Source organism: Sitophilus oryzae, unplaced genomic scaffold (genome assembly GCF_002938485.1).
Source record: "Sitophilus oryzae breed Bouriz unplaced genomic scaffold, Soryzae_2.0 scaffold_1297_pilon_pilon, whole genome shotgun sequence".
Lineage (NCBI taxonomy): Eukaryota > Metazoa > Arthropoda > Insecta > Coleoptera > Curculionidae > Sitophilus > Sitophilus oryzae.
The window spans coordinates 13130373-13157417 of NW_022145945.1; the positions used below are offsets into that span (position 1 = coordinate 13130373).

At 37.6% G+C, this 27045-nt stretch overlaps 2 protein-coding genes across 2 annotated transcripts in view; both read left to right on the forward strand.

Annotated features, from left to right (window-relative positions):
• Positions 1 to 27045, forward strand: part of LOC115874816 (paramyosin, long form-like) — a 55887-nt gene that overhangs the window by 26251 nt on the left and 2591 nt on the right. Inside the window, exons 5-13 of the mRNA XM_030890115.1 lie at positions 1400 to 1637; positions 2199 to 2632; positions 3721 to 3920; positions 4406 to 4533; positions 5969 to 6081; positions 19335 to 19659; positions 21203 to 21397; positions 23883 to 24090; positions 26192 to 26517. Coding sequence (XP_030745975.1) covers positions 1400 to 1637; positions 2199 to 2632; positions 3721 to 3920; positions 4406 to 4533; positions 5969 to 6081; positions 19335 to 19659; positions 21203 to 21397; positions 23883 to 24090; positions 26192 to 26517 — 2167 coding nt within the window. The remainder of the gene's footprint in view (positions 1 to 1399; positions 1638 to 2198; positions 2633 to 3720; positions 3921 to 4405; positions 4534 to 5968; positions 6082 to 19334; positions 19660 to 21202; positions 21398 to 23882; positions 24091 to 26191; positions 26518 to 27045) is intronic.
• Positions 7254 to 8031, forward strand: LOC115874817 (paramyosin, short form-like). The gene has a single exon (XM_030890116.1). It carries the CDS (start codon positions 7297 to 7299, stop codon positions 8014 to 8016), a length of 720 nt encoding a protein of 239 aa, XP_030745976.1. The 5' UTR covers positions 7254 to 7296; the 3' UTR covers positions 8017 to 8031.

Here is a 27045-nt window from a genome sequence, read left to right on the forward strand (position 1 = left end):
TTTCGAAACCCGTCTGAGTTAAAGGGCTAAAAATTTAGTTGAATTATTTTGATTCAACACCAAATCGATCCCCACAGTGCTAGTCAAAAAAGCTGCGGGGCAGATTTCCCATATTAATCCAGCTATACCCTTTAATTTAAATTGGACGATTTTTTCGCCATTGATGATGGAGTTTCATATTGCACAAAACGTTGTCAAAATATCATGAAAAGATGGATCTTTTCATGATATAAATAAATTCAATTTTATATTACTTACCAGTTTTTATAATCATACAGAGACTTTTTCATGAATATCTAAATATTAAGAGAAAACAATACACTACCAAATTTAACAACATATCTACAGTTCATGCCAAATAAACTTTTAGTCACGTGATTAAGCTTGACCGGCACTGTGTTGTCCACTTTTATATATTTTCTTTTAATCAAAATATTTTAGGAAACAAAAATAAATTAATTATAAATATATAAATAGTTATTAATTACATCAACAAAATTCACCTTCTTAACAGCACTTAAAGAACCATTACTACCGCTTTCCCGTTCAAAATATTCTAATAAAGGTGCGATGAGTTTTTTACGGCTATTAAGCAATCTTGTACACTTTGCACTAAAAGAGGTTCTAAAAATAAAAATGTTCGACTAGTAAAGGTCTGCTGGTAAAAATGTTTAAGCTTGCAGTATCAGAACACTATTTATTTAAACCAAAAACTCCTAATACACAACTAAAGTGTCAAAACGAATGACAATGTCAGGAAATAAATAAATAAATGCGGCAACTTGACATTTTTTACAGCAGAGCTACCACCTGAATCCCCAGCGCGAAATTAAAATTCCTGTTAGTCAGCACAGCGTCGAATATGTCCATGGTTGGCAACAATGAATTAAAAAATCGCGCGATTACGCAACTAAAAGTTTAATTGATATGAAATATATGTATTGTTGCGGACCAGTGTGGACTCGACCTAACCTGACTATATGTCCCGCCCTCAGATGACCTTAACATCGCATTAAAGAATAGACACCGTAATGATTCATTCGAACGTTCGAGAAAAAACGAGTTCCACTGGAATGGAGTAGTACATACGAGAACATTCAAAACCTTCTCTATGCACCTAACGATTTATGGACTATTCGAGAAATCTTTAGCTGTGGGTATAAAAGCCGGCGGCTGGGGCCTGTAGAGGGCAGACAATAGACGAGTACAGTTGACGCGCTAAAATTCAAAATAAATTCTTTCTAGATAAATAGTTATAAATCGTTTGCAAATAGTTCTTTAAGTCTTTTATCGTTATTGTTTTTGTTAATTAGTGTTAAATAAATTGTATTTAAATAAATTGTGACTTTCTATCCACACGGAACCGACGAAAAACGTAACAGTATTTTATTGATTTTAGGGCTGAAAAGGAAAAATCCAAATTCCAAACCGAAGTTTACGAACTCCTGTCCCAAGTGGAGAGCGTGAACAAGGAACGCCTCATCGCCGTAAAGCACTCCGAAAAGCTCGAGATCACCATCACCGAACTCAACGTCAGAATCGAGGAACTCAACCGCACCGTCGTAGACATCACTTCCCACAAGCAACGTCTTTCCCAAGAGAACATCGAACTTACAAAGGAAGTCCAAGACATTAAGGTTTGTATTATTTTGAGTCAAATTCTCGTTATGAAACGCACGTTACAATTTCAAATAAACCATATGCAAAAATGTTAAAAGTTGACATATGATATGTCATTCTATTCAGAGTGTTAATTTCTTTCGATTAAAGTAAAAAAAATACCGAGGGTGTTATTTAAAAATCAAAAGTTGTGATCATTTCCGGTGAAAGAGGAAGACTTCCTCTTTCACCTTAGTAGTCTTCACTTAGTAGTCAAAAACAATTGAATACGTCAATCACTCCTAATTTATGTAATATACCAAATATCGTTTTTTTATCTGAAAAAATAAAAAAGTTATAGGGGGTAGTCACTTTTGAGACGCACCCTGTATATACTTATCATACTCAAAAAAAATCTATTTACGACTTTGCTGTAAAATCAATAGGAAAGCCAATATTTAGACAGTTTAAAATTTGCATGGTATTTCTGTTTCCAACGACGATACGCCACCCGGTATATGAACGTGCGTTTTGCTAACCATGTTAGTAGTATCAACGAGTAATTAAAACTAACCTATTTATTATTCACAAATTCCCAGGTCCACCTCGAAAATGCCAACTACCTCAAATCCCAACTGGCCGGCCAACTCGATGACGCTCGTCGCCGTGCCGAAGACGACGAAAGAAGGAGGTCCCTCCTCGAGGCCCAGCTCCACCAGGTCGAGGTCGAACTGGAATCCATCCGCGTCCAGCTGGAAGAAGAGAGCGAGGCCCGCTTGGACCTCGAAAGGCAACTGGTCAAGTCCCAGGGCGAGGTCCAGGTCTGGAAGTCCAAGTACGAGACCGAGGCCGCCGCTCGTGCCGAAGAAGTTGAGGAACTGCGCAGGAAGTTCAACGCCCGTCTTCAGGAACAGGAGGAGCATATCGAGGCTCTGCTTGTGAAAGTGAACAACTTGGAGAAGCAGAAATCTCGCTTGCAGTCGGAGGTTGAGGTTCTGATCATCGATTTGGAGAAGGCAAACAACACCGCCAGGTAAAGTGATTTAGATAAGACAGGCTTGGGATGATTTGTAATCAAACTATATTATTTTCTGGACTGGAAAATATTTGTTTAAATGTTCAAGATAAAGTCAAATTTTGAATAAAACTATCATTTTAGACTTGAATCTTTATTAAATTTTAATAACTCATCATTGGTGTATGTTAAAATGGTGAGTTTCTAATTCAGTTTTTCTTTTCTCAATGTAAAGGGACCGTCCTATGGAAAAGGCCTATTGTGTGTCAATTTTCTATATCTGCACCCAGTTCATGCAGGTCTTTGAAGGGATGGGTGCATAGTTCCTTTGGTTCTAGCCTTTTCCAAAACCTTCCTCTCATTTTTTCTTTGCGTTAAAACATTTCTAGCTCTTCCTAAAGTTCCCGATGCCGCTGATGTTGGCTTCTGCTGCTTCCTCAAGTCCCTCCAAAAAATCGTACCCTAGAGTTTTAAAGTGTCGGTAGTCCAGTGCCGGACAATGACACAGCAGGTGTTCTATGATTTCTTCTTCTTATCCCTATTCCCCGCAGTAGTCATCGTTGGAAATTTTCCATCTCACGAGATTTACCCCCGTGGGGTAAAATAAAATTATGCGTACTAGATTTTTTTTGTGCTATAGTAGTTGTTTTGTCTTTTTGCTATTGACCACTGGCCACAGTCTTCGAACTATAGCGTAGTCCTCACGGTGTTGCCACATCTCTTGCTGATAGGCCTTGATGGTAGTTTCTATAACTCCCTTCAGTGCGCTATTCGTCACAGGTGGTGGATCATCTGCCACAGCCTCTCTCCTGGCGCCCTCTTTGGCGAGTTTGTCTGCTCCTTGATTGCCCACCACATAGCTGTGCCCTGACACCCAGCACAGAGTTGTTCCGCCTTGGCGCAGCCAGGACAGCACTTCTCGGCAGTCCATCACAGTTTTCGATCTCACTGATTGCATGGTGGTGCGTCTTAAAGCCCACCCTGACGTTGTTTTTTTTTCAAAATTATTACAAAAATTAATTTCTCCTAGTTCCATTTGCATTAAATCATAAGCCTGTAATAATTTAAGTATTTTGTTAATTGATATTAATAAATAAGTTTTACAGGGAATTGCAAAAGCGCGTGGAACAGCTGGAGAGAATCAACATCGATTTGAAGAGCCGTTTGGACGAGACCGTCCAGTTGTACGAACAAAGCCAGAGGGATCTCAGAGTCAAGGTTTCCGAATTGCAACGCACCGTCCACGAATTGGACAAGACCAGGGAACAAAAGGACGCCTTGATCAGAGAGAACAAGAAGTTGGCCGGTATGTCCCTTTCTTTATCTACCTGTCTTTAACAGTCCATAAAACCATCGATTCTTATTTGCATTGAAGAACTGCAAGTGTTGACCTCCAGTTCTTCAATGCCTATATCTATGTCCAAAAAATTTTGAATTTATGACATGCAGTAATTCCCTTAATCAAAATATTGTCTTTTATGTGAATAATTATTAGATATGTTAGACGCTATCAGTACGTCTTGGTTTGACTAATTTATCAAACTAAAATTATTGTTTACAATAATTATTATTATCGATAAGTAATGTTTTATTTAGGATTTTAAAAAGTCAGTAAAATAACGTTTAGTGTCTCTGATAAAAGATTTATATAATACTAATTTTTAAACTCCATTTATTACACTACAAAAATCAGTTAAGTTCATTTTTGAAAACCAAAATCTTTTCCAAGGACTCACTCTGTGAATAGATTTTGTACTTTCAATCTCAATTAATGTACTTAATGATTTTCAGACGACTTGGGTGATGCCAAAGTCACCATCACCGAACTCACCCGCCGCCTTCACGAAGTGGAACTTGAACTTCGTCGTTTGGAAAATGAACGTGATGAACTCACCGCCGCATACAAAGAAGCTGAAGCTGTAAGTAATATTTAAACTTTTTTCAACAGAATACTATACGCTATTATAATATAATATTATAACTTATAATTTATTTTGAGTGAATAAATAAACCTACCTGAAATGTGAATGTAATTTCTATTGTCATTGTAAAGTACCGTTCTGAATAGACTCATTCAATGCTCAATGTTATCACATTTCCCTAAATAGTCTTAGCACTGCTGTCTTCTTTTAAAGTTCCATGGTATCCCATAGTGTTCGTATTCAAATAGTTTCAATTCTGTAGAGAAACAAAAATATTTTGTTGAAACGGTCTACATTCTGGATTTTTGGAAACAGTTTGGCTATGATATGTGTCTTCATGTGTTTCATCGAGTTGATCATGTTGTCTTTCTCTTCTTCTTCTTCGTACGTTAGGACCAAGGCCTGTGTTTTCTTCAATGGTTCCCTAAGAACAGTTGGGATGATTAAGACCAGTTTTCATACCAACTTATAAGTGGTCGTCCCGGCTGTCGAGGAGTGTTGGATCTTTTCTCCTTAGCAATTTTCGCTAACCGGTCGTTTGGCATCCTGTCCACATGGTCTTCTCCACTCTTTTCTCCTGTTTCTTGCCCATCTTACTACATCCTGTATTTCACATGTTTCTCTTATATCCTCACTTCTTTTCCGGTTATATAAGGTATGTATAATGTATATGTTGATGACACAGTTCTTATTCCTATTTTACATAAAAACTGAAGAACATATCTAGCTGTCTTTTTTTTCTGGTACTTTTAATATATGATTTACAATAACTTTAACGCTCAAAATTGCAACTCATAGAAATAGAGATATTGAAGTTGCTACATATTGAGTTTAGTAAATTCAATTCTGTTGTTTTGAGAGTCTGTCTTGGTCTGCATTTGTAATCTTTTCTGGGCCATAAATTCACAGCTGTCTCGACATCTTTATGGTAATCTGTTGGTCTAGGGGTTTATTTATCAATCCTGGGACATTCGATCAGCTATTTTTAATAGATTCAATAATTTCATCTATTGAGCATCTCATTCATCAGTTGCAATTGTCAATATTTGTTTGTGTCTTTATCAGGCGAATGCATTGCATACTTCATAACTTTTATTTCCTTTCTGATGTACTTGTTAGATCAAAAAATTTATTTTAAAGCGTCTGATGTTTCTGATACCTTATATTAATTTAAGTCTTTAACAAGATTAATTCAAGGTGTCAATTTGATGAGGATCAGTTTGATACGCCCTAGTTGATTGGTTTGTCAGAATAGAGACCAATGTTTCAGTCCTTAGACGGAACTTATAAAGTTACTACGAGAATTAACTTGTTTAAATCCAAAATCTAATCTGTCTATTTAGATTAAATTAGTTATTACTTAAAATAATCTATGAAGCTTACATTATTTCATTTCATTTTAAATTTTTTTATTTTATTTTTATGCCTTTAGGGCCGCAAAGCTGAGGAACAACGTTCTCAGCGCTTGTCTTCTGAATTGGCCCAATTCCGTCACGAAGCTGAGAAGCGTTTAGCTGAGAAGGACGAGGAAATCGAAGCTATCCGGTAAGTGTTTAATTTCTAGTCATTATTAAAAACAGTTTTACACAAAGAGAGCTCCTCTTAGTTGTATTGCTATCGTATACGTTCTGTTATAATAGGCATTTTCAAGCTTTTTAAATAAATAAAATATTTAGTTAAATTAACCATTCTTCTTCTTCCTGTGTCTTGTGCTTAGCCGCACGTTGGCGATTGTCTGTACTCTTCATATAATGTGTAGAGTGCCGTTTTCGGCTCTTTGAAATATGGTGGCTGCGTCGCTGATATTACACCAATCCCGTATGTTTCTTAGCTAGGAATGTTGTTTTCTTTGTGGGCCTCGCCGTCCCTCTATTTTTCCTTGTAAAATTAGTTTAGGAATGTAATATTTGTTTCCTCTAAGGATAGGGGCGAGGTAGGAAACGTTTCTTTCTTTAACTATGTTAAGTATTTCTCATTCATAGCCTGCAGTTCTTAAAACTTCTTCGTTGGTAGCATGTGCGGTTCATGACACACGTAAGAGTCTCTGGAGAGTCCACATTCCGAAAGCCTCGGTGCAGTTCAGGGTGCTAGCCTTGAGAGACCACGTTTCTGCGCCCTATAGTAAGATGGGCCATATGTAGCATTTTACTACCAGTAGTCTAAGTGCTAGCAGGAGACTACGTGCTAATAGGAACTTCAACTGCAAATTAACCATTGGTTGCTAAAAATTCAAATGCTATTGTTTAAATCTAGTACTACTCTATATTGCTTTATTAGCTTTTTTTGTTTTCCTGTTATTACCAATTCTGAACCGTCCTAGAATTGTGATGCGTATGCGCAGAAGGAAATATGGAGACATTATTTCATTTGCGCATGCGCTGGAGAGTTCTAGGACGATTCAGAATCAATAATAACAGGAAAACGAACAGACCTATTATATGGCAATGATTCTCTTTCAAATACAAGTAGGTTAGCTTATTATAGTACATGCATATTATAATCAGGAATATTAAATTTTTGGTCCACCCTATAGAGTTTATTGTCGCAAATGTTTAATTAAAAATAACGACAACTCGTCTAAAAATAGCCTTTATGTAATTAATTAGACTTTGATAAAACACCCAAAGTTCAGCAAACGATATTTCGACTAAGTGACAAACACCTCCGAACACCGCCAAAAAATTACCAAAGACCCATATATAAAGTTTTCATTGCTTAACGACCTCAGTTTCCGAGTTTGTTTACTGAAGAGCGCTCGCTATGCCTGCCGAAATCAAATGGCAACCGAAAACCCAGCTTTACAAGTACAACTACGGCGTCGGTATGAATTTTTACCAACCCATGGTCGACTTTATCGATGAAAAAACGCACGGACAACACGTATCGGTCCCCCACCTTCCCTGGACCGAGGAACTGGGCCTGGACCAGTTTGACCCGACGCGAATTAGCAGTTACTCCGAGCAAGACCTGGCGAAAGTGTCCGAAAGAACGGAAAGAAACGCCAAACTTCGTATGGCCCGTGGTCATCACGCCAGTTCCAGCTTCCTGTTGTCCGAGTCGGTCAGTGCTGCGAGAATCACCACGAAAATCCAACAGGAAACACGTAAAAAGGACAAACTAGTCAAGGAAATTAATAAACTGAAAAGCAGAATGAAGGACGATATTGAATATAATCCAGACGAAGACAAACAGATCGAACGTGAACTCAGAGCAGAACAAAGATTCTTGAGAGGAAAATCTTCCGGTGGAATTGCAGCTCAACTGCTTTTAAGCAGTCGTAAGGCCATAGAACAAGGTTTGGAAAAAGAACATGTTAGTGCTGCATCAGCTGGACGAGTTATTCAATTGCACTCGAAGTTCATGGATGAAAGAAACACCAGACAGTTAGAACAGGCTTTCAAGCAGCCTCTGGATTCTTTGAGCCAGGAATTAAGAGGGTTTGATCGTCGAACTACGCACATTCTCATCGACCAAAGGTGACCATGTATGTTATTTGTGATTGTTAGGGTTTATTTAACTTTCGTTTTGTTCTGCAACTATCATCGTTAAAAAATACAGTGTTTTGAAGATTACGCAATGAAAAATGGTAATTTTTCTAAGATATTATTGGCTATTTTTTGTTATTAAGCGTCTTGTTTTATTTCTTTATTATAGTTTTCAACAATAAGATGCACGATGTAAAGTATTTGATGTTTGGTGTGTTTTAGAGTCTTACTCTGAGACAATTCTTAACTTGGTAGATGTTAGTAAAGTTGTTCCTTCAAGAAATATTCTCCAAGTTCACTTGATAAGGAAGCAATTAAATAATATTATAATTCTGGAGTTTCAAAAAATCACGACACTTCAGCAAACAAAAAAAATTAGTCAAAATTTAACTTATTTTGCCAGGACCTTTGTGAAACACAGCCCTAAGATTTATGACGTCACACAAGTCGTCGAATTTACTGTATTGTGTTATACCTATGGTTTCGCATGAATATTATTGTAAATTAGTACAGTTATGTGACATAAAAATGAAAAAAATCATAGAAGCAGTTAAAAGAATTCGTAGAAAAATGTTAAAAGTTTCAATTCATCTGTCAAGTAGGTATTTCGATATTTTATGCCTCTTAGTCCCGATTGTACATACTTGGTTCAAGGTGATTTCAGACTTAAAGTTCAAAATTTTAATGAGATGTTCAATAACTTCTTATCGTTGAAATTAGATCAAAAATTTGGTAATAGACTATTGAAATTTAGCAAGCCATTATTGAGGCTTGGAACTTATTGAAACTGGGTCTTTAATCATCTTATAATCTTATATTGCAAGAAAAATATACCTCAACAAAAATGTTCGGCGTTTATCACAGTTCAAATGAAGTCGAATTTAAACTGTGTTTGTACAACCTGGCCTTCCTCCCTCTAGATGCCTTCTCTGTTGAGGTTGGCGATTAATATGGCATATTTTTAGGTGTACATGAGTTTTCATTCTGTTTAAAACTTCTGTTTGTTGTTCTGGAGGTCCAACTTATTCTCAGCATCCGACGATACATCCACATTTCAAAACCGAGCATTAGACTACAAAATAATCCTCGAAGATTGAGACTGGAGTGTGCAGGCGCGTGGCACCCCCCCGTAAATTGGAGGCCCCCGCCCCTCCTCATCCTTCAAAAACAATTATCAAACAAACCGAAAACTAAAATTACATTTAGGCACACAATCCTTTTTTCAACAATAATTATTCAAGCAAAAAATTTACTTTACGAAAAAATCAAAAATTTGCACAGTATCAGAGTTTTCAGATTTTATTTTTGAAAAAAACCAATTACTGATTGAGATTTGCACTGTATTCCCCAGTTGTTTCTGGTTCTCCCTGCAATATCAGCTGAACCAGAAAGAACTTTTTGTAAGCTGAAAATAATAAAAAGTTTTGCGAGGTCTACTATGTCCCAAAATCGCCTAAGCTCACTGGCCATAATATTAGTTAAGAATGATCGAGCAAAAGAGGTAGACTTGGACAGCTTCGTAAACAAGTTCCTTTTGTTAAGTTCGAGGAAAAAGGAATAGGCTTTCTAATATACCATAAGGTACTTCATAAATATTTAAAATTTCTTGTTCACATTTGTGTTTTAGTTATTAGTAGTTAAATGTTGAGTGGTTTTTTTTCTAATAAAACTTTGATTAATTAGAAGCATAAATGTTTGTTTTCTAGTTTAAGTATTTTAAGAGTACTATAATAATAAATAAATAAATGTTGAAACAATTATCAAAATATAAAAAAATATATCACATTGTGGTTCTCGTGAAATTGGTTCATTCAAAAATATATTTCAAGCAGATATCACAATAATGATGTATTTGAAGGAATTTTAGAGTGTACTTAGGGGGGCCCCTAAAAAATTTGCGGGGGGGCCCCCGCGAGAATTTGCCACGCTACTGGGAGTGTGCCTTGTCATAGAAATAAAAAAGACACTGTTGAATTCTTAACGTGGTAGATGTTATTCCAAGAGAGATTCTCCAAAGGTCACTTGATAAGGAAGTTGTGTAAGAGCGGCTCCCCAATAATTTATAAGGTCTAAAAATAGGCGACGGTTAAAGATGAAAGAAAGGCGAAAGCCAGTGCCAAATTAAATAGGTTTCGCTTTTGGCCGTGCTAATTATGTCGCTAAATTTAGATCGCAGACTGGCATCCAGCTAATATACCATAATATAAACAAATTAACGTGATGGGAAATAATTTTATTAATAAAAAATCCATTAGTTAATTTTAGACTCTAATTAAACCTGTCTCAAACAATTTATCACAGGGGGTCTGTGATATTGGAGAGTTGAATTCCAATGTCAGGGTTGCAGATATAAAATTGGTAAAATTTTTTGATATAAACAGAAATTCTTCAATTGCAGCTTTCTAAAAGAAAGAATAAAATAATAATTTATTGTGATCAGGTTCAACCTTACTTTGTTTATTACATCAAACAGCACTAAACGCGATCAACTCAGTAACCATCAATTCAAACTTGGTCAAAGAATGCCTAGAGAAGCTCAACAAATTAGGCAAAGAAAATAAGGTCCTCCTACTCTGGGTACCTGCTCACCAAAGGATAGATGGCAATGAAAAAGCAAATGATCTAGCTAGAAAAGGAGCGAACACTCCACTAACTAGACCAGAACCGTTCTGTTTTTTAAGCGGGAACCAACTGAAAGCGGAACTGAAGAACCTGGAAGACTCCATCCGTAACCTGGAATGGATGTAAAAGTTTCTCAGAACTTACGACCAAGCAAAATCAAAGTTTTTCCTTGATGTAACTTGGAATGGGTATAAAAGTTTCTTACGTAAGTAAAAACAATCTTCGGATTGTCACGGAGTTTCTATTAGGACACTGTCTCCTCAACGAACACCTCGGTAGGCTGAAGCTGAGAAACAACGGCGAATGCAGATTCTGTGGTGAAAATGAGGAAACACCAGAACACCTTATCACTGAGTGCGCCGAGACGACGACCGTTCGTGCCATGAACTTTGGTACGGCTGATAAAAAAGGTAAAGGATGGAGAGCTGGCCTCTGTGAAGCCGTCTCAGATACTGGCTTTTGTTAAAGCTCTGAGACTGTATAATGAGTTATATTTCGTTATAATTCAAGAAAGGGGAACACAAAATAGATCTGTAACGTCGCGGTGATTAACTCCCCTCCTAAACATTCTACTCTATTACTGCCATTACTTGCTGACGAGTATTTGATACACATCAGAAGATGGTTACGCAAGGCGTTTCCTTTCATGAGCTTTTCTGTGACTGAAAAGCCCGATACGTGATGTTATCTCTCTTCCGCACTCCGGACATTCAAAAATCTCATTGCTTGGTTGCCTCTTTACTTTTTGGTTGCCGCTGTTAACTGAGTTAGCAAATCCTCTCATAGCTCATACGGGAAGACCGCAGTATATTCTTTGATAACTATATGATGAAACATATTATTTTTTTATTATCAAGATAAAAATATTTATATAAAGTGATGTTTGTACTTCATGGCGAAAGTTGGTGTTTAATAAAACATTTAAGTGAATTTTTGAAAAGATTTACATTTTTGAGGTGAAAATTCATTGCGCGGGCTGGGAGTAAAAATTCCAGGCCGTGACACACGAGATAGTAGTAATGGCTTACATATACGTAGTGACGTGACGTGTATTTGTGAGCAGTCCACGTGATTATTAAAAAAATTAAAATTATTTGTATGAAAGGGAATCAAATTATTTATTAATATTTTATTTTACGCGTATACTATTTGTTACACGTAAAAAACTATTTGTTACAAACATGAAACTATTTTTTACGTATAAAAAAAAATATTTGTTACACGTAGAAAATTATTTTTTACGCGTAAAAAAATACTTTTTAAATTTATTACTTTTTCAACAAACTACACTTTTTCAAACATATCCTTCAAATCGTTAAATTTATATACCGGGAGCGTCTCAAAAGTGGCTCACCCGTAACTTTTTTATTAAAAAAAATCGAGATTTGGTATGTTAGTATATGACTTAAATTAGAATTGATTAACGTAGTCAATTGTTTTCGGTCACTTCCTGTTTCCCCGGAAATGACTACAACTTTTGATTTTTAAATGATTCCCTCAGTATTTTTTTTTACTTTATTCGATATAAAATGACACCCTGAATAGAATGACATATCATATCTCAACTTTTGACATTTTTGCATATGGTTTATTTGAAATTATAACTTGCGGTTCGTAACAAAAATTTGACTCGAAATACCAAGTGTATGGTATTGTTACGTTTTTCGTCGGTTCCGTGTGGATAGAAAGTCACAATTTATTTAAACACTATTTATTTAACACTAATGAACAAAAATAATAACGATAAAAGACTTATAGAACTATTTACAAACGATTTATAACTAAGAATTTATTTTGAATTTTAGCGCGTCAACTGTATATTTATAACTGCCCCCTGTAGGCCACGGCCGCCGGCTTTTATACCGGCAGGTAAAGAACTCTAGAATTGTCCATAGATCGTTAGGTGCGTAGAGAAGGTTTTCGAATGTTCTCGTATGTACTCGTCCATTCCAGTGGGACTCGATTCTTCTCGAACGAATGAATCATTGCGGTGTCTATGCGATGTTAAGGTCATCCGAGGGCGGGCCATATTGTGAGGTTAGGTCGAGTCCACACCGGCCCGCAACACTGCCCCCCTTCTTAGGTACATGCTCGTCCCGAGATGTATACGGTGAATGAAGGTATTTGCAAAGCTGGCCCCTGGTACATTGCGAAGTCTGGTAGAAATAGCAGTCTACAGTTTTCTCTCCCGATCTCAGCTTTGGGTTGTAGCAGCAAACGAGGATCTCGATTCCCGTAAATCTGAACAAGACTTCAATCATGTTCCGGATTGTACGCCAACTCAAACCATCGAGTCCACACGCCAGCTTCGGAATGGCTAATCGTGCAATGTTGTTGTTTAGCAGGGCTTCTCTCAGTTCAATCAGGGTCTTCCATAGATTGAGATAAGTCGGCTTACTCGGGGACCATTCCTTGGTGACCAGGTAGAAGATGTGCCTTGCTTGACCATGTGCATTGTCGGTTAGCCTCAAGACGCTTCCAACCTCTGGATCCTGTCGGCGTAGTTCTCCGACACGCCCAAACTTCTCATTGAACGTCGCAGCGATTCCTCTGGACATCCGCAAATCTCGAGCCACACAATGAGCGAGCGAATAATCAGGAGGCACGGAAAAGAGGTCTCGTTGATCTTCTTTGGTTACACCATAGCGAGCCTTCTCACTGCTGTTGTATCGGGCCATGAAATCGTCAAAGGACATCTCCGAATCAGGGGGATCAAAGCTGCAGGTTCTCACGGTCCCAGCACGATCTTCTATTTCGCCTTGGTAGGGGCTCAAACGGTTGAAATGGACTACCCTCGGTTTTCCTTTTGGCAATTTTCTGATACGGTATACGACGTCATTAATTCTATCCATGACTTCGTATGGCCCTTCCCACGAGGATTGTAGCTTCGGAGATAACCCACGACGTCTCTGCGGGTTATATAGCCACACCAACTTCCCTGGTTGGTATCCTCCATGCTCAGCTTGAATGTCGTAGTGTTCCTTCATTCGGTCACTAGCACTTTGAATATTTAGGCGGACTCTCTGATGAATGTCGTCCATCCTTTGACGTAGTGTGTGGACATAATCTTCTCCGGCGACTTCTTCTCCCGGTCGGCAACCAAATTTCAGATCACAGGGTAGGCGCACTTCCCGTCCCATAACGATGCTGGCTGGAGTTTGCCCTGTAGATTCTTGGACGGATGAACGGTAGGCCAACAGGAACAGGTGAAGAAATTTGTCCCAGTCTCTTTGGTGGTCAGAGACTACTTTGGCCAGATAACGGTTGATAGTTCTGTTCATGCGTTCAACCATCCCATCGGATTGTGGATGTAGAGCAGTCGTCCTGGTCTTGCGGATGTTCAGGACTTCACAGACGCCTTGGAACAGATTGGACTCAAAGTTTCTTCCCTGATCTGAATGAAGCTCCATGGGAACACCAAACCTGCAGATCCATTCTTTAACAAGGGCATCAGCAATCGTGGACGCTTCTTGATTTGGCAACGCGTAGGCCTCGACCCATTTGCTGAAGTAATCCATTACTACCACAATGTATTTGTTGCCATCGTTCGTCTCCGGGAAAGGACCAGCCACGTCGATCGCTATTCGTTCGAAGGGACTACCAACATTGTACTGGCGCATAGGGGCTTTACCACGCTTTTGTGGCCCATTAATGGCTGCGCAAATGTCACATTTCTTACACCAGGCCCTCACATCTTCTTTGCAGTTCACCCAGTAGAACCGTTCACGCAGCTTGCCAAGTGTCTTGGTAACACCAAGATGTCACCGCTGGTTCCATTGTGAACTTCCGCCAAGACTTCCGGGACCCTCTTCTTTGGAATGACGATCTGCCTTCTCTCTTCTTGTCCCTCTGGTCTCTCAATCACACGGCGAAGTAATCCGTTATCTATTACCAATGAATTCCACTGGGACCAGTACGACTTCACGTTCGGCGAATATCTGCAAACTTCTTCCCACGTTGGTCTTTGGCCTGTGTTTTTCCAGTTAATTACTAAACCTAATTCTGGGTCACTGGTTTGGTCATTTGCAAGATCTTCGGGTTGCCAACTATCATTAACCACAGTTGTTCTTAGGAGTTTCACTTCTTTCTCTTCTGCTCGGGAACAATGCTTACAGTCCTTAGCGCAAGGTCTTCTGGAAAGTGCGTCGGCATTCCGATGGATTGCCCCAGCTCGATGTTCTGTGTCGTAGTCAAATTCTTGTAATCGTTCAATCCATCTAGCTACCTGCCCTTCAGGATTCTTAAACTGCAACAGCCAATTCAAAGCAGCATGGTCTGTTCTTAACAAGAACTTTCTTCCATAGAGATACTTGTAGAAGTGTTCCACTGCTTTAACTACTGCTAGTAATTCTCGTCTGGTTACACAGTAGTTCCTTTCCGGTTTTGACAAGGTCTTACTAAAATAACCAATGACTTTTTCTTGACCATGCTGGATCTGAGACAGAACAGCGCCTAACGCAACATTGCTAGCGTCGGTATCCAATATAAAGTTTCCGTTGCCAAGAGGGTAGCTAAGTATGGGCGCACTAGTCAGGGCTTTCTTCAATTTTCGGAATGCCTCGTCAGAATCTGAGTCCCAAGAGAAACGCCTCTCGCCTTCGGTAAGTCTGGTCAATGGTTTTGCGATGTGGCGAAACCCTGTACATAGCGTCGATAGTATGTGCATAGTCCCAAAAAGCTTCGTAGTTCATGTTTATCTTTAGGTATCGGCCACTCTTCCACTGTCTTGGTCTTCTGTGGATCTACCGCAACTCCTTGGGAGGAGACTACATGGCCCAAGTAGTGTACCTTTTCTTGACACAGATGACATTTCTTGGGGCAAGTTTCAAACCAGAACTCCCTAGTCGCTTGAAAACTTCTTCCAAATTCTTCAGATGATGGTCAAAGGATTTCCCAACCACTATGATGTCATCCAGGTACACTAAACAGGTAGTCCAGGATAGTCCCTTTAACACAGACTCCATTAGTCTCTCAAAGGTAGCTGGCGCGTTGCACAATCCAAAAGGCATGACGGTAAATTGCCACAGTCCGGAGCCCACCGAGAACGCTGTCTTCTCTCTGTCTTTCGGCGCCATGTCGACTTGCCAATATCCACTCTTCAGATCTAACGTAGAGAATATCGTTGACCCCGCCAGTGTGTCTAGAGTATCGTCTATCCTCGGCAGGGGATAGCTATCCTTCTTGGTACCATTATTGAGCTGCCGATAATCAACACAGAATCTGGTGGTACCGTCTTTCTTCTTTACTAGTACTACCGGCGATGTCCACGGGCTGTTAGATGGTTCGATGACACCCTCTTCTTTCATTTCTCGAAGGATTTTATCAGCTTCTTCACGTTTGGCGAGCGGAAGTCTTCTCGGATTTTGTTTGATTGGTCGTGCTTCTCCGGTATCAATTTTATGTTGTACTAAATTGGTACGACCTCTGTGTCCTGCTTCTCCTTTATCAAACACATCTTGATACTTGATTATCAGGTTTCCCAATTTTCTACTATTTTCGGGAGATAATCCCTTAACGTTTACTAACTCCTTCACCATTTTGTCCGGAATTTTTGAAGTCGAAACTTTGGAGGCTTCCACGCTTCGAATGACTGAGGAGACCGAACAACAGTACCCTAACAGGGTTCCCTTCTTCAAGGATACAGAATAATAATTCGTATTCATTACTCTCACCGGTACAGTTTTCTTCGCTCGTAGCAGGGCTTTTCCAACAGCGATCCCTCGTCCTATTTCGCTGTCATGGTTCCTTGGCTCCAACAGAATAATACTCCCATTATTCATTTTACCTTCCAGGCAACCATCCAAAAATACCTCACAGCGCTCAGGGATCGAAACATCTTCTGCTACTACCACGCGAAGCGTCTCCTCACATTTTCGATGTAGAACCACTTATTCCTCATTTATTTTCAAAATTCCCTCTTTGAAGTTTAGGTCAAAACCTTTAGTGGTCATGATGTTCATTCCGAGAATAAGTTCATCTTCGATATCTGCTACTAACACTGGATGTTCAAAACTGGTGCTCCCAATAACAAAATTAAGATTTACTTCTCCATGGACAGCAGCGGAGCCCCCCGTAGCAGTACGTAGTCGCCATTGTGTTGTTTTAACCTTCTTCGATGTTTAAGAATGTCCGGTCTGATGATAGTTTTCGTCGCACCTGTATCCAACAGCATGGTCCGGAACTCTCCATCAACAAAACCATCCACAAAAATGCTGTTGAATTTGTGTTGTAGCGAGGCGACTTGAGCAGTTTTCGTTGGGGCATGTTGGGTACAGGTCGACGTGTGCCCCTTCATTTCGACCCTTAGTAGTTTTCCGACCTCGACGGAGCCGGTTCTTCGTTCTTCTCCTTACAACGGCTTCGCACGTGTCCTACCTGTCCGCAGTTCCAGCAACGTATCGGTCCCTTCTTGCCCATATACTGGTCCATTACCTTCCGAACAATCCCTTCCACGGATTCGTCGGAACATTCGTCGATGGCCCGTACTCTTCCTAAAAGACCGAGAACTTTGTTTCGCGGCCTCAAATTCTAGGGCACGTGCTAAAGCATCCACCAAGTGCGTTGGGTGGGCTAGGAGAAGTGCTTGTCTTGTCTCGTTGTCACGTAAGCCGTCGGAGAATGCCTGTACTGCCAACCGCTCCATTACATTCTCTGGCGTAGCAGGGTACGCAAGGCGAACGAGGCGGGCTACGTCGGCTTCAAACTCCTGCAGAGACTCATTTGACTTTTGAATGCGATTTTTTAGCTGGGAATGATAGACATGTTCCAAATGAGCTTGGCCGTACCTCATTTCTAAATGTCGTACCAATTGCTGATAATCTCCCTGTTCCGATGGTGACAATGTCTGCAGGATATCAGTCGCATCTCGCAGTGCGACAGTCAAAGCGGTAGCCTTTTCAGCGATTGTCCATCCGTTCGCTCTCGCAGCGGCCTCAAACTGGCAAAAATAATTGGCCCAAGCGGTTTTTCCGTCAAACTGTGGAGGCTTAATAACTGACTTTGAGATATACTTATTTTCGACTAGTTTCGGTGCCTCCGATGTTTCTTGACATTTTGGTGAATTGGCCTTTTCTATTTCTTGTTTTAAAATTTCGATTTTTTTATTTACATCGTCCTCAATTTGTGTTATTTTGTCTTGTAGTTCTGTAGAATTATCTATAATCTTTTCTTCTAATTCCCTGGAAGATTCCTGGATTTCTGTTATCTTTTCTTCTAAATTAAGTATTTTATTATTAAAGCTGGCCTGTATGTCTTTAGAATTTTCTGCGATTTTATCTTCTAAAATATTAATTAAATCCTGGGAATTTTCCATAATTTTATCTTTCAAACTGTCTTCTAATTTTTGAGAATTCTCTGTAATTTTATCGTTCAAACTGTCTTGCAATTCCCGGAATTTTTCGTAATTTTATCTTCTAATTTTTGTAAGGACGAGTCAAGGTCACCTTCCAACTCAAAGCAAAATGTTTCAGGATCCTCACCTTCCTCCACCAAAACGTCTCTCAGTCTGGCTTGCAAAATGCTTTTCTTTCCATCTGTCTCGCACTCTCTCTCTTCCAGTATGCATTTTAATTCCGACACTTTCAGGTCTTTCAATAATTTTCTCGGAGCCATCGTCAGTCTTTTTATTTCTCTAGTCTATCACACACGCCACACTTGACACCATTTGTTACGTTTTTCGTCGGTTCCGTGTGGATAGAAAGTCACAATTTATTTAAACACTATTTATTTAACACTAATGAACAAAAATAATAACGATAAAAGACTTATAGAACTATTTACAAACGATTTATAACTAAGAATTTATTTTGAATTTTAGCGCGTCAACTGTATATTTATAACTGCCCCCCTGTAAGGCCACGGCCGCCGGCTTTTATACCGGCAGGTAAAGAACTCTAGAATTGTCCATAGATCGTTAGGTGCGTAGAGAAGGTTTTCGAATGTTCTCGTATGTACTCGTCCATTCCAGTGGGACTCGATTCTTCTCGAACGAATGAATCATTGCGGTGTCTATGCGATGTTAAGGTCATCCGAGGGCGGGCCATATTGTGAGGTTAGGTCGAGTCCACACCGGCCCGCAACAGTATTAAATTATTCGTAAAAAATGCTTTTTCCAAATATGCTAATAAGCCACTCTCGATCCATTTAAAAAAAATTGAGATATGATTAAAAATACGATTTGAGCTTTTTCTAACTGGCCAGGACAAGACACTAAAAACATTAGACAAAATCAAATCTATTTTTCCAAGGCTCTTTGATTAAGAATTAGTGTTTTTAACATAGCCATGGGACTCTAGATTGAATTTTATAATACGATTTGTTATTAAGTGAGAATGTCAAAAGTTGACATATGATATGTCATTCTATTCAGAATGTCATTTTCTATTAAATAAATTAAAAAAATACCGAGGGTGCCATTTAAAAATCAAAAGTTGTAGTCATTTCCGGTGAAACAGGAAGTGACCAAAAACAATTGAATACGTCAATCAATCCTAATTTATGTCATATACTAACATACCAAATCTCGTTTCTTTATCTGAAAATATAAAGAAGTTATAGGGGTGAGCCACTTTTGAGACGCACCCGGATATGCCCACTTATAGTGCACACAAAATTGTTTTCAGGTAATATTCAAAAGACACTTATCTGGTGCTCTTTTTTTATGAAATAAGTAACACTCATTTTCGTTTTCAGTAAAGCTACCAGCATCGAAATCGAGCAGCTCAACGCTCGCGTCGTCGAAGCCGAGACTCGTCTCAAGACCGAGGTCCAACGCATCAAGAAGAAGCTCCAGATCCAAATCACCGAATTGGAAATGTCCTTGGACAGCGCCAACAAGACCAACATCAACTTGCAACAGACCATCAAGAAGCAATCGTTCCAACTGACCGAGATCCAGGCTCACTACGAGGAAATCCAGAGACAATTGCAAGTCACCTTGGATCAATTGAGCGTTGCCAGCAGGAGAGTACAGGCATTGACCGCTGAAGCCGAAGAAATTAGGGGCAACTATGAATCCGTAAGTAGATAAGAATCTATAGAACAAAGAGATTCTTTGTAAAAGAAAAAAGTAAAGACTCAATCTAAATACTTAATAACTTTTGTGGCGTGACGTTCATTGTTAAATAACACGCCATAACTTAAAAATCACTTCAAATATTGAAACTTTTTTTTTATTTTGAAGATCGGATCTTTTACAATATGTTTAAATATGAAAAATTGGATATAAGGTTGTTTTTGTCCATTCAAAAATTTTAAACAACCCATTTACTTTTAGTGCATAGCAATTTTCAGCAATCGCGTAACTTGTTTATTTATAAAGATTTTCACATACTGTCTGCGAAGAAAATATAGCAGAGATGTTAAGAAAGTTTTTGAAAAAACTACAGTCAATTATTTCTAATAGATTTCAAAACATCGATTTCTGAATTCAGAGTTCTAATAGCGCGATCACTGTCAAACACCAACCCAATTCCACTTATTTTTACCAAAAATGCAAGTGTTTCTAACTTCCACTTAAAAATTTTCAAGCATATGGAAAATTACAACGACTCGTTTATAAATAAACAAATAAAGTATCACGACACGTAATTAAATCATGCAGCTGAACGCATGATGTACAACCTTTATTTTTTGTATCTGCTATATCCCCTTTCATGTCTCTTAGCAATGTGCACAGTGTCTCGGTTTATTTTCTACGTCTGGCAACGTGTTTACTGTTCTCTCTTTGTTCAGTACATTATAAACGCATTGTACTCCTTCTTATATATGGAAATCTCGACCCAAGACTAACCTTTGCTAGCCGTAGTATTAAAGCAAAGTTTATTTAAAATACTTATTATTGATAAAAGTTTTTGTTTTGTTTTTCTTTAGTAGTGTAAGGAACTCTGACAATACTGAGGTTTTTTCTGCATCTTCTTCTGTTGCTTTTTAATAATAATTTACACTTCTTCTTGATTAAATATTTTATTTAATAAATCTTTAATAATTAATTTAAAAGTAAACTTAGATATAAAAACCGCGAATAGGAACAGTCTGAATTAAGAACTAAAAGTAAAAAGAGAGTAAAGAGCTACATCTTGGACTGTTGTTATGAAGTGTTCTTTCTGGAGTGTTTTTGATGTTCTTTCTGGAGTGTTTTTGTCCCCTGTCTCTTTTGTGACCGTGCTTTTATCAGAATGCCCTCTCCGAAAATCCACGAGCGTACCTTTTAAATCTTAATAAAAATTGGAAATGGGTTGCCAAGAGCCAAACATAATTATTTCCTAAATAAATAGAAATCATACTGAACAAGGAAAAGTTAATGTGACATACAAAAAACTAATACTACACTTCGGAAGAAAAACTCCTATTATACCACCATATCTCCAGATTTGGAACAGCTCTACAGACAGAAACAGGAGGCATATTGAAACCATTAATTTGAAAATGGGTTGTTAAGTAAAAAGATTGAACGCTAATGGTATAAACAACTGTTCTTGGTATAAACTATGCAAAATTATTTTAATGTAGAAGAACGCACATGTGTATAAGAGTTAAAACTAATAACTAAATATTTTCAGGCCCTCCGTGGAAAGAAACAAGCCGAACAACTTTTCGAAGACGCCAGCACCCGCATCAACGAATTGAACGTGCTCAACGTCAATTTGCAGTCGGCCAAGAGCAAGATCGAACAGGAATTGTCCACCGTCGTCGCCGACTACGATGAAGTCACCAAGGAATTGAGAATCTCCGACGAACGCTACCAACGTGTCCAGGTACGATTTTTACCGAGGATAATATATAATAGGGTGTCCCTTATTTACAAAGTTGTTTTTCTCAAAAAATAATTTCTCTCACAACGCCCTCTAAATTTTTAGTTTATTGTCTAAAAAAAATAATCGACCATTGTAGACCCTTAATATTCACAATAAACCTTGCCTCAAAGACGATTTATTTCCCATTTAAATTACATGGGAATTTGCCACTTTTTGCAAATATTTTTTTTTAAATGCCTATACCTATGTGACGGATTCATCTCTTCAAAAAATCCTTTATGGGTATTTCGCCACTGCACTGCAAAAAATAGACACATATATGTATATCCAAATCATAGACACAATGATAACAATATACAAATACAACTTACAATTCCATACATACGAGACGTTTCGGAAAAAATAAGAAGGATAGGAAAACAATATAACATACGAACATCTTTCAAAACACAAAATACACTTTCAAAACACAAGATCCATTTTATCACATACTAAACCAATGAATACAGAACAACAAACAAAAATATATATACCAAATACCATGTGAATGCGATAAATTTTATATTGGTGAAACATCTAGACCCTTAAATGTTAGAATTAAAGAACATAAAGATTATTTAAGAAAGGGAGATTTTCACAAATCTAAGATTTGTCAGCATTCATTGTCAGACAGAGGGCACAGAATAAATTTTAATAACGCTAAAATTATAATGAAAGAAGAGATAGCCTCTAAAAGAAAAATAAAAGAGGCTTTTTTAATTCAATCTAATAAAAATAAATGTATTGCTCGTGCATCTGTGGATGTTAGTAATGTATGGCAATCACTTCTTTGATTTTAAAGAACATAACATAAATAAACATAAAATACGTAAAATTTAAAAATAATCATACAGAAAGTTTGGGGCTTTTTGGTTTTACCTTATTAAGTAATTGTTATCAGGTAGTAATTGTTAATTTTGAAGTTTAACTTGGATATATAATGTCATTTTAACAGAACGTTTCTTGTAGACGTATCTGTTTTAAAAAAGTAAAGTGTTCTGGAATAGTTGAATTTAAATATTTTAAATTGTTTTTTTCTTTATTCTTTGTATTTTTTTTTGCTTCCGACGACGGAAAGAGATAAACTTTCCGAAACGTTAAGCTTAAGCATTTTAAGTTAAGTTTAAGCATTTTTTTCTTTGTTAGGCAAATTTTTATAACTGTAAACATAACTTCTGACAAGCAGTGTCCGTTTAGATTTAACGCAGAAGTGTTTACAAAATATAACTATTTTGTTTTGTAGATTTTCTTGCAGTGCAGTGGCGAAATACACATAAAGGATTTTTTTTAGAAATGTTTTTTTCTCTCGATCTTGTTATCTCCCAGCTATGACAATCACCAAATGTAACTCTTGTACAGAATTGAACGCTCTACAAAAAAGGTCTTTTACAATGTTTCGATACACCTACTCCTTCAAAAGTTAATTACGGTTAAAGTTAACCACTCGGTAAATTCCTAAATTTTTCTACTTTTTTGACAAAATTATAGTTATTTTTGAAAAATTTAATCTATTATTTGAAAAAAAGCAATTTTCATGATACCATAATAAACAATTTTGAATCATGAAAAACAATTGAATGCATGACAGGTAGTTAATTATAATACTTATTATAGTATCAGACAGAAAATGGTTGAAGCTTTAAAAGTGAATAATGACGAAAACTTCGATATTTCTAAACGCTTCTTTTTAATCAGAATGATTTTAAATGGTTTATAAACAAAAACATTGATTATTTCATAAATTTAAATTCGTTAAAATTTTTTACACGGTTTAATATTGATACCGATAAATAATACATATAAGTTTTCTAAAAATTTGAGAGTAGTTAATGATACTGCAGAAAGAGCTGTTAAATTATCAGAAGAATACATTAATATTTTATCTAGAAGTGAAGATGAAGAGCAATATGTGATTCAGATTGTAAGCGAGTATAAGAAGAAATATGAAAATCCAACTAAAGAATGTTTATTAAAATAAATCAGCTATACTTCACAACCTTAACACCATCAGAATTGTATATTTTTACAGTAATAGATTAAATTTTTCAAAAATAATCATAATTTTGTCAAAAAGGTTGAAGAATTTAGGAATTTACCGAGTGGTTAATTTTAACCGTGAATAACTTTTGAAGCAGTAGGTTTATCGAAAAATTGTTAGAGACCTTTGTTGTAGAGCGTTCAATCCTGTATAAGAATATGCAATTGCCATGGCTGCAAGAGAACAAGGTCGATAGAAAAAATATATATTTGCAAAAAGTGGCAAATTCCCGTCAAACTTGGGAGATGAATCGTTTTTGGGGCAAGGTTTGTGAATATTAAGGGTTTACAATGGTCTGTTATTTTTTTTATACAATAAACTAAAAATTTAGAGGGCCTCATGAAAATTAATTATTAACTCTGTAAATAACGGACACCCTAATGTATAATGTATTTCTTACGACTCTAGGCTGAATTTAAACACACCGTCGAAATCTTGCACGAAGAACAAGAACGCGTCGTCAAGGTTGAAGCCATCAAGAAGTCTCTGGAAATCGAAGTCAAGAACCTATCCGTACGTCTCGAGGAAGTCGAAGCCAACGCTATCGTCGGTGGAAAGAGAATCATCAGCAAATTGGAAGCCCGCATTCGCGATTTCGAATCTGAGTTAGACGAAGGTAACTATACAGGGTGGTGTGAATTTTTGTATTCTGGAAAGACTCCTTCGGCTGCTTATTCTGCAGATAAAAAAAAGCAGTTCGTATAAATGTCCTAAAATGCTTCGTTTCGGAGATAGAGAATGTGTGTCTGTTTAATTTTTATTTCGATTTTTTCCAAATAATTTCTGAAACTTAACGTTGTTATTTGGATAAAAATTCGTGTCTGCTAGTTTTTTGGCATGAGAAATTTCATTTCGATGTCAATATGACTTTTACTTCTAGGAGATATTTTTGAGCCATATTTTTGAACTGGTTTGAAAAATAATAACTTTTCTTTCGTAGAAAAATAAAACTAATGAGTAGAAAAATATACATTTCAGTCGTTTTTTACGTGAAAAATGTCTCTTGGTAAAAATTACTACGACTAATAGTTCTCGAGATATTTGGAATCGAAATAATCAATATATGGCATCATCTCGGGCATCATTAACAAAAATAGAAAATATCGACTAGATAGTTATTTGACTTAAATCAAAAATTTGAAACGTTTTTGTGCCAAAGTTTTAATAGAAACGTTTCATCAAAATTTCTTCTAGAAAAAACTCTAATTAATTTAAAAAAGAAAGTTTCTAGATTTATTTTTTCAATCAAATAACTATCTATAATCAACATGTTGATTTCTTTCAGTAATGACATGTATTGATAATTTACATTCCAAATATCTTCAGAAAGGTTAGTCGTAGTGATTTTTGCTAAGAAGCCTTTTTTATGTAAAAACGGCGCAAATGTATATTTTTGACTCAGTAGTATTATACAGGTACAAAAGAAAAGTTACCCTTCAAACCACTTTCAAACCAAAATATATAAGTGGCACGCTCTACAAATAGTAGTCATGCTAACATCAAAATGAAAGTTTCATATAAAAAAACTCCGAAACACCAATTTTCATCCAAATATTGACATTATGCTAGAAATTATTTGGAAAAAATCGAAATAAAAACGAAACTCCTACACCCTGTATCTCCGAAACGAAGTCTTTTAGGACATAAATTTATACGAAGTTTCTTATTCATTTATTATCTTTCTTTCTTAGCTGTTTTTATCATATTAAACTAAATACTCCGAATCAATGGGCACCTTCCCCAGCATCTATACTGCTCTCTCGATAGTACTCTAGTACTATCGAAAACAGAAAATAGCCATCTTTTCTGGTAGTCAAACAGCACTAAACGCGATCAACTCAGTAACCATCAATTCGAAGTTGGTCAAAGGATGCCTATAGAGAAGCTGAACAATATAGTAGATATAATAGAAAAATGCAATGAAAAAGCAAATAATCTAGCTAGAAAATGAGCGAACACTCCCACTAACTGGACCAGAACCGTTCTGTTTTCCAAGCGGGAACCAACTGAAAGCGAAAGTGAAGAATCTGGAAGACTCCATACGTAACCTGGAATGGGTGTCCTCCAACGCTCTAAGACACTCGAAAAAGTTCCTCAGAACTTACGACCGAAAAAAATCAAAGGGTTTCCTTGATTTAAGTAAAAACAATCTTCGGATTGTCACAGGGTTTCTAACAGGATACTGTCTCCTCAACGAACACCTCAGTAGGCTGAAGCTGTGAAACAACGGCGAATGCAGATTCTGTGGGGAACATGGAGAAACACCAGAAAACCTCATCACTGAGTGCGCCGAGACGACGACCGTTCGTGCCAAGAACTTTGGTACGGGTAATGGCGAGAATGGAAAGCTGGCCTCTGTGCAGCCATCTCAGATACTGGCTTTTGTTAAGGCCCTGATACTTTATGGTGGTTATAACTCAAGAAAGGGCCACACAATAGATCTGTAAGGTCGCGGTGATTAACTCCCCTTCTAAATATTCTACATTCTACATCTGTTTATATCGGTAGAATATGCTGCCTAATAAGTTTCCCGAATACAATTTGAACCACACTGTATATTGACACATAATATAATCCTAGTTTCTAAACATGTTTTTGCAAACAAGACGTTTATTAAAAGTATTTTAAGATCTAACCCTAGATTTGTCTATCTGCAAAAAAGATACCGCTTGCCCCTCAAACTCCATCTCCAAACTAACACATTATTTAACTTTCAGAGAAACGTCGTCACGCTGAAACCATCAAGATCCTGCGCAAGAAGGAACGCACCGTCAAGGAAGTGATGATCCAGTGCGAAGAGGACCAGAAGAACATCGCCCTGTTGCAGGAGGCCTTGGACAAGTCCAACCAGAAGATCGTGCTGTTCAAGAGACAGCTCCAGGAACAGGAAGGTGTGTCCTCCCAATCCGTGACTCGCGTCCGTCGCTTCCAGAGGGAATTGGAGGCCGCAGAAGACCGCGCCGATACGGCCGAAAGCAGTCTGTCACTGATCCGCGCCAAGCACCGCACCTTCGTTACCACCAGCTCAGTACCCGGAAGCCAGGTAAAGATAATAATCTATTCTTTACTCTTATCTTCTTTTTCTTCATAAACCATAATTTTTCCACTTCCTAAGATGGGACTATACTTCCTATAGATAGTTCTTATGGTCGACGTACATGGAACACATAATTGCAGATACTGTGGTCGCGTTTCAGCGAACTGCAGCTCATCGTAGTAGTTACAGTATATGCCATACACGGGAGTCGAGTTGCATTCGAAGTGGGCATCTGCAGTTCATTTGCTGTCGACACCTTCGAGTGGTCGCGTTGACGTTCGCGCCGGTACAGCCGTACACGGACCACATCCTGGCTTTTGTAGCCAACTGCAATCGCAATTTCATTTGTCTTCTAGACGTCATGGAGGAAGCTTTTGATACCGACTCATTTATCTCCGAAATTCAAAACTATCCGTGCATATTCTTCTTTTTTTTCTTAAGAAAAGTAACAGCAATGCTTTCTCCTCAGAAGTAATTTCTAAACTATTGTATGGTGGGGCTATGATTCCATAACAGTAGAGCTTAAACCGACTG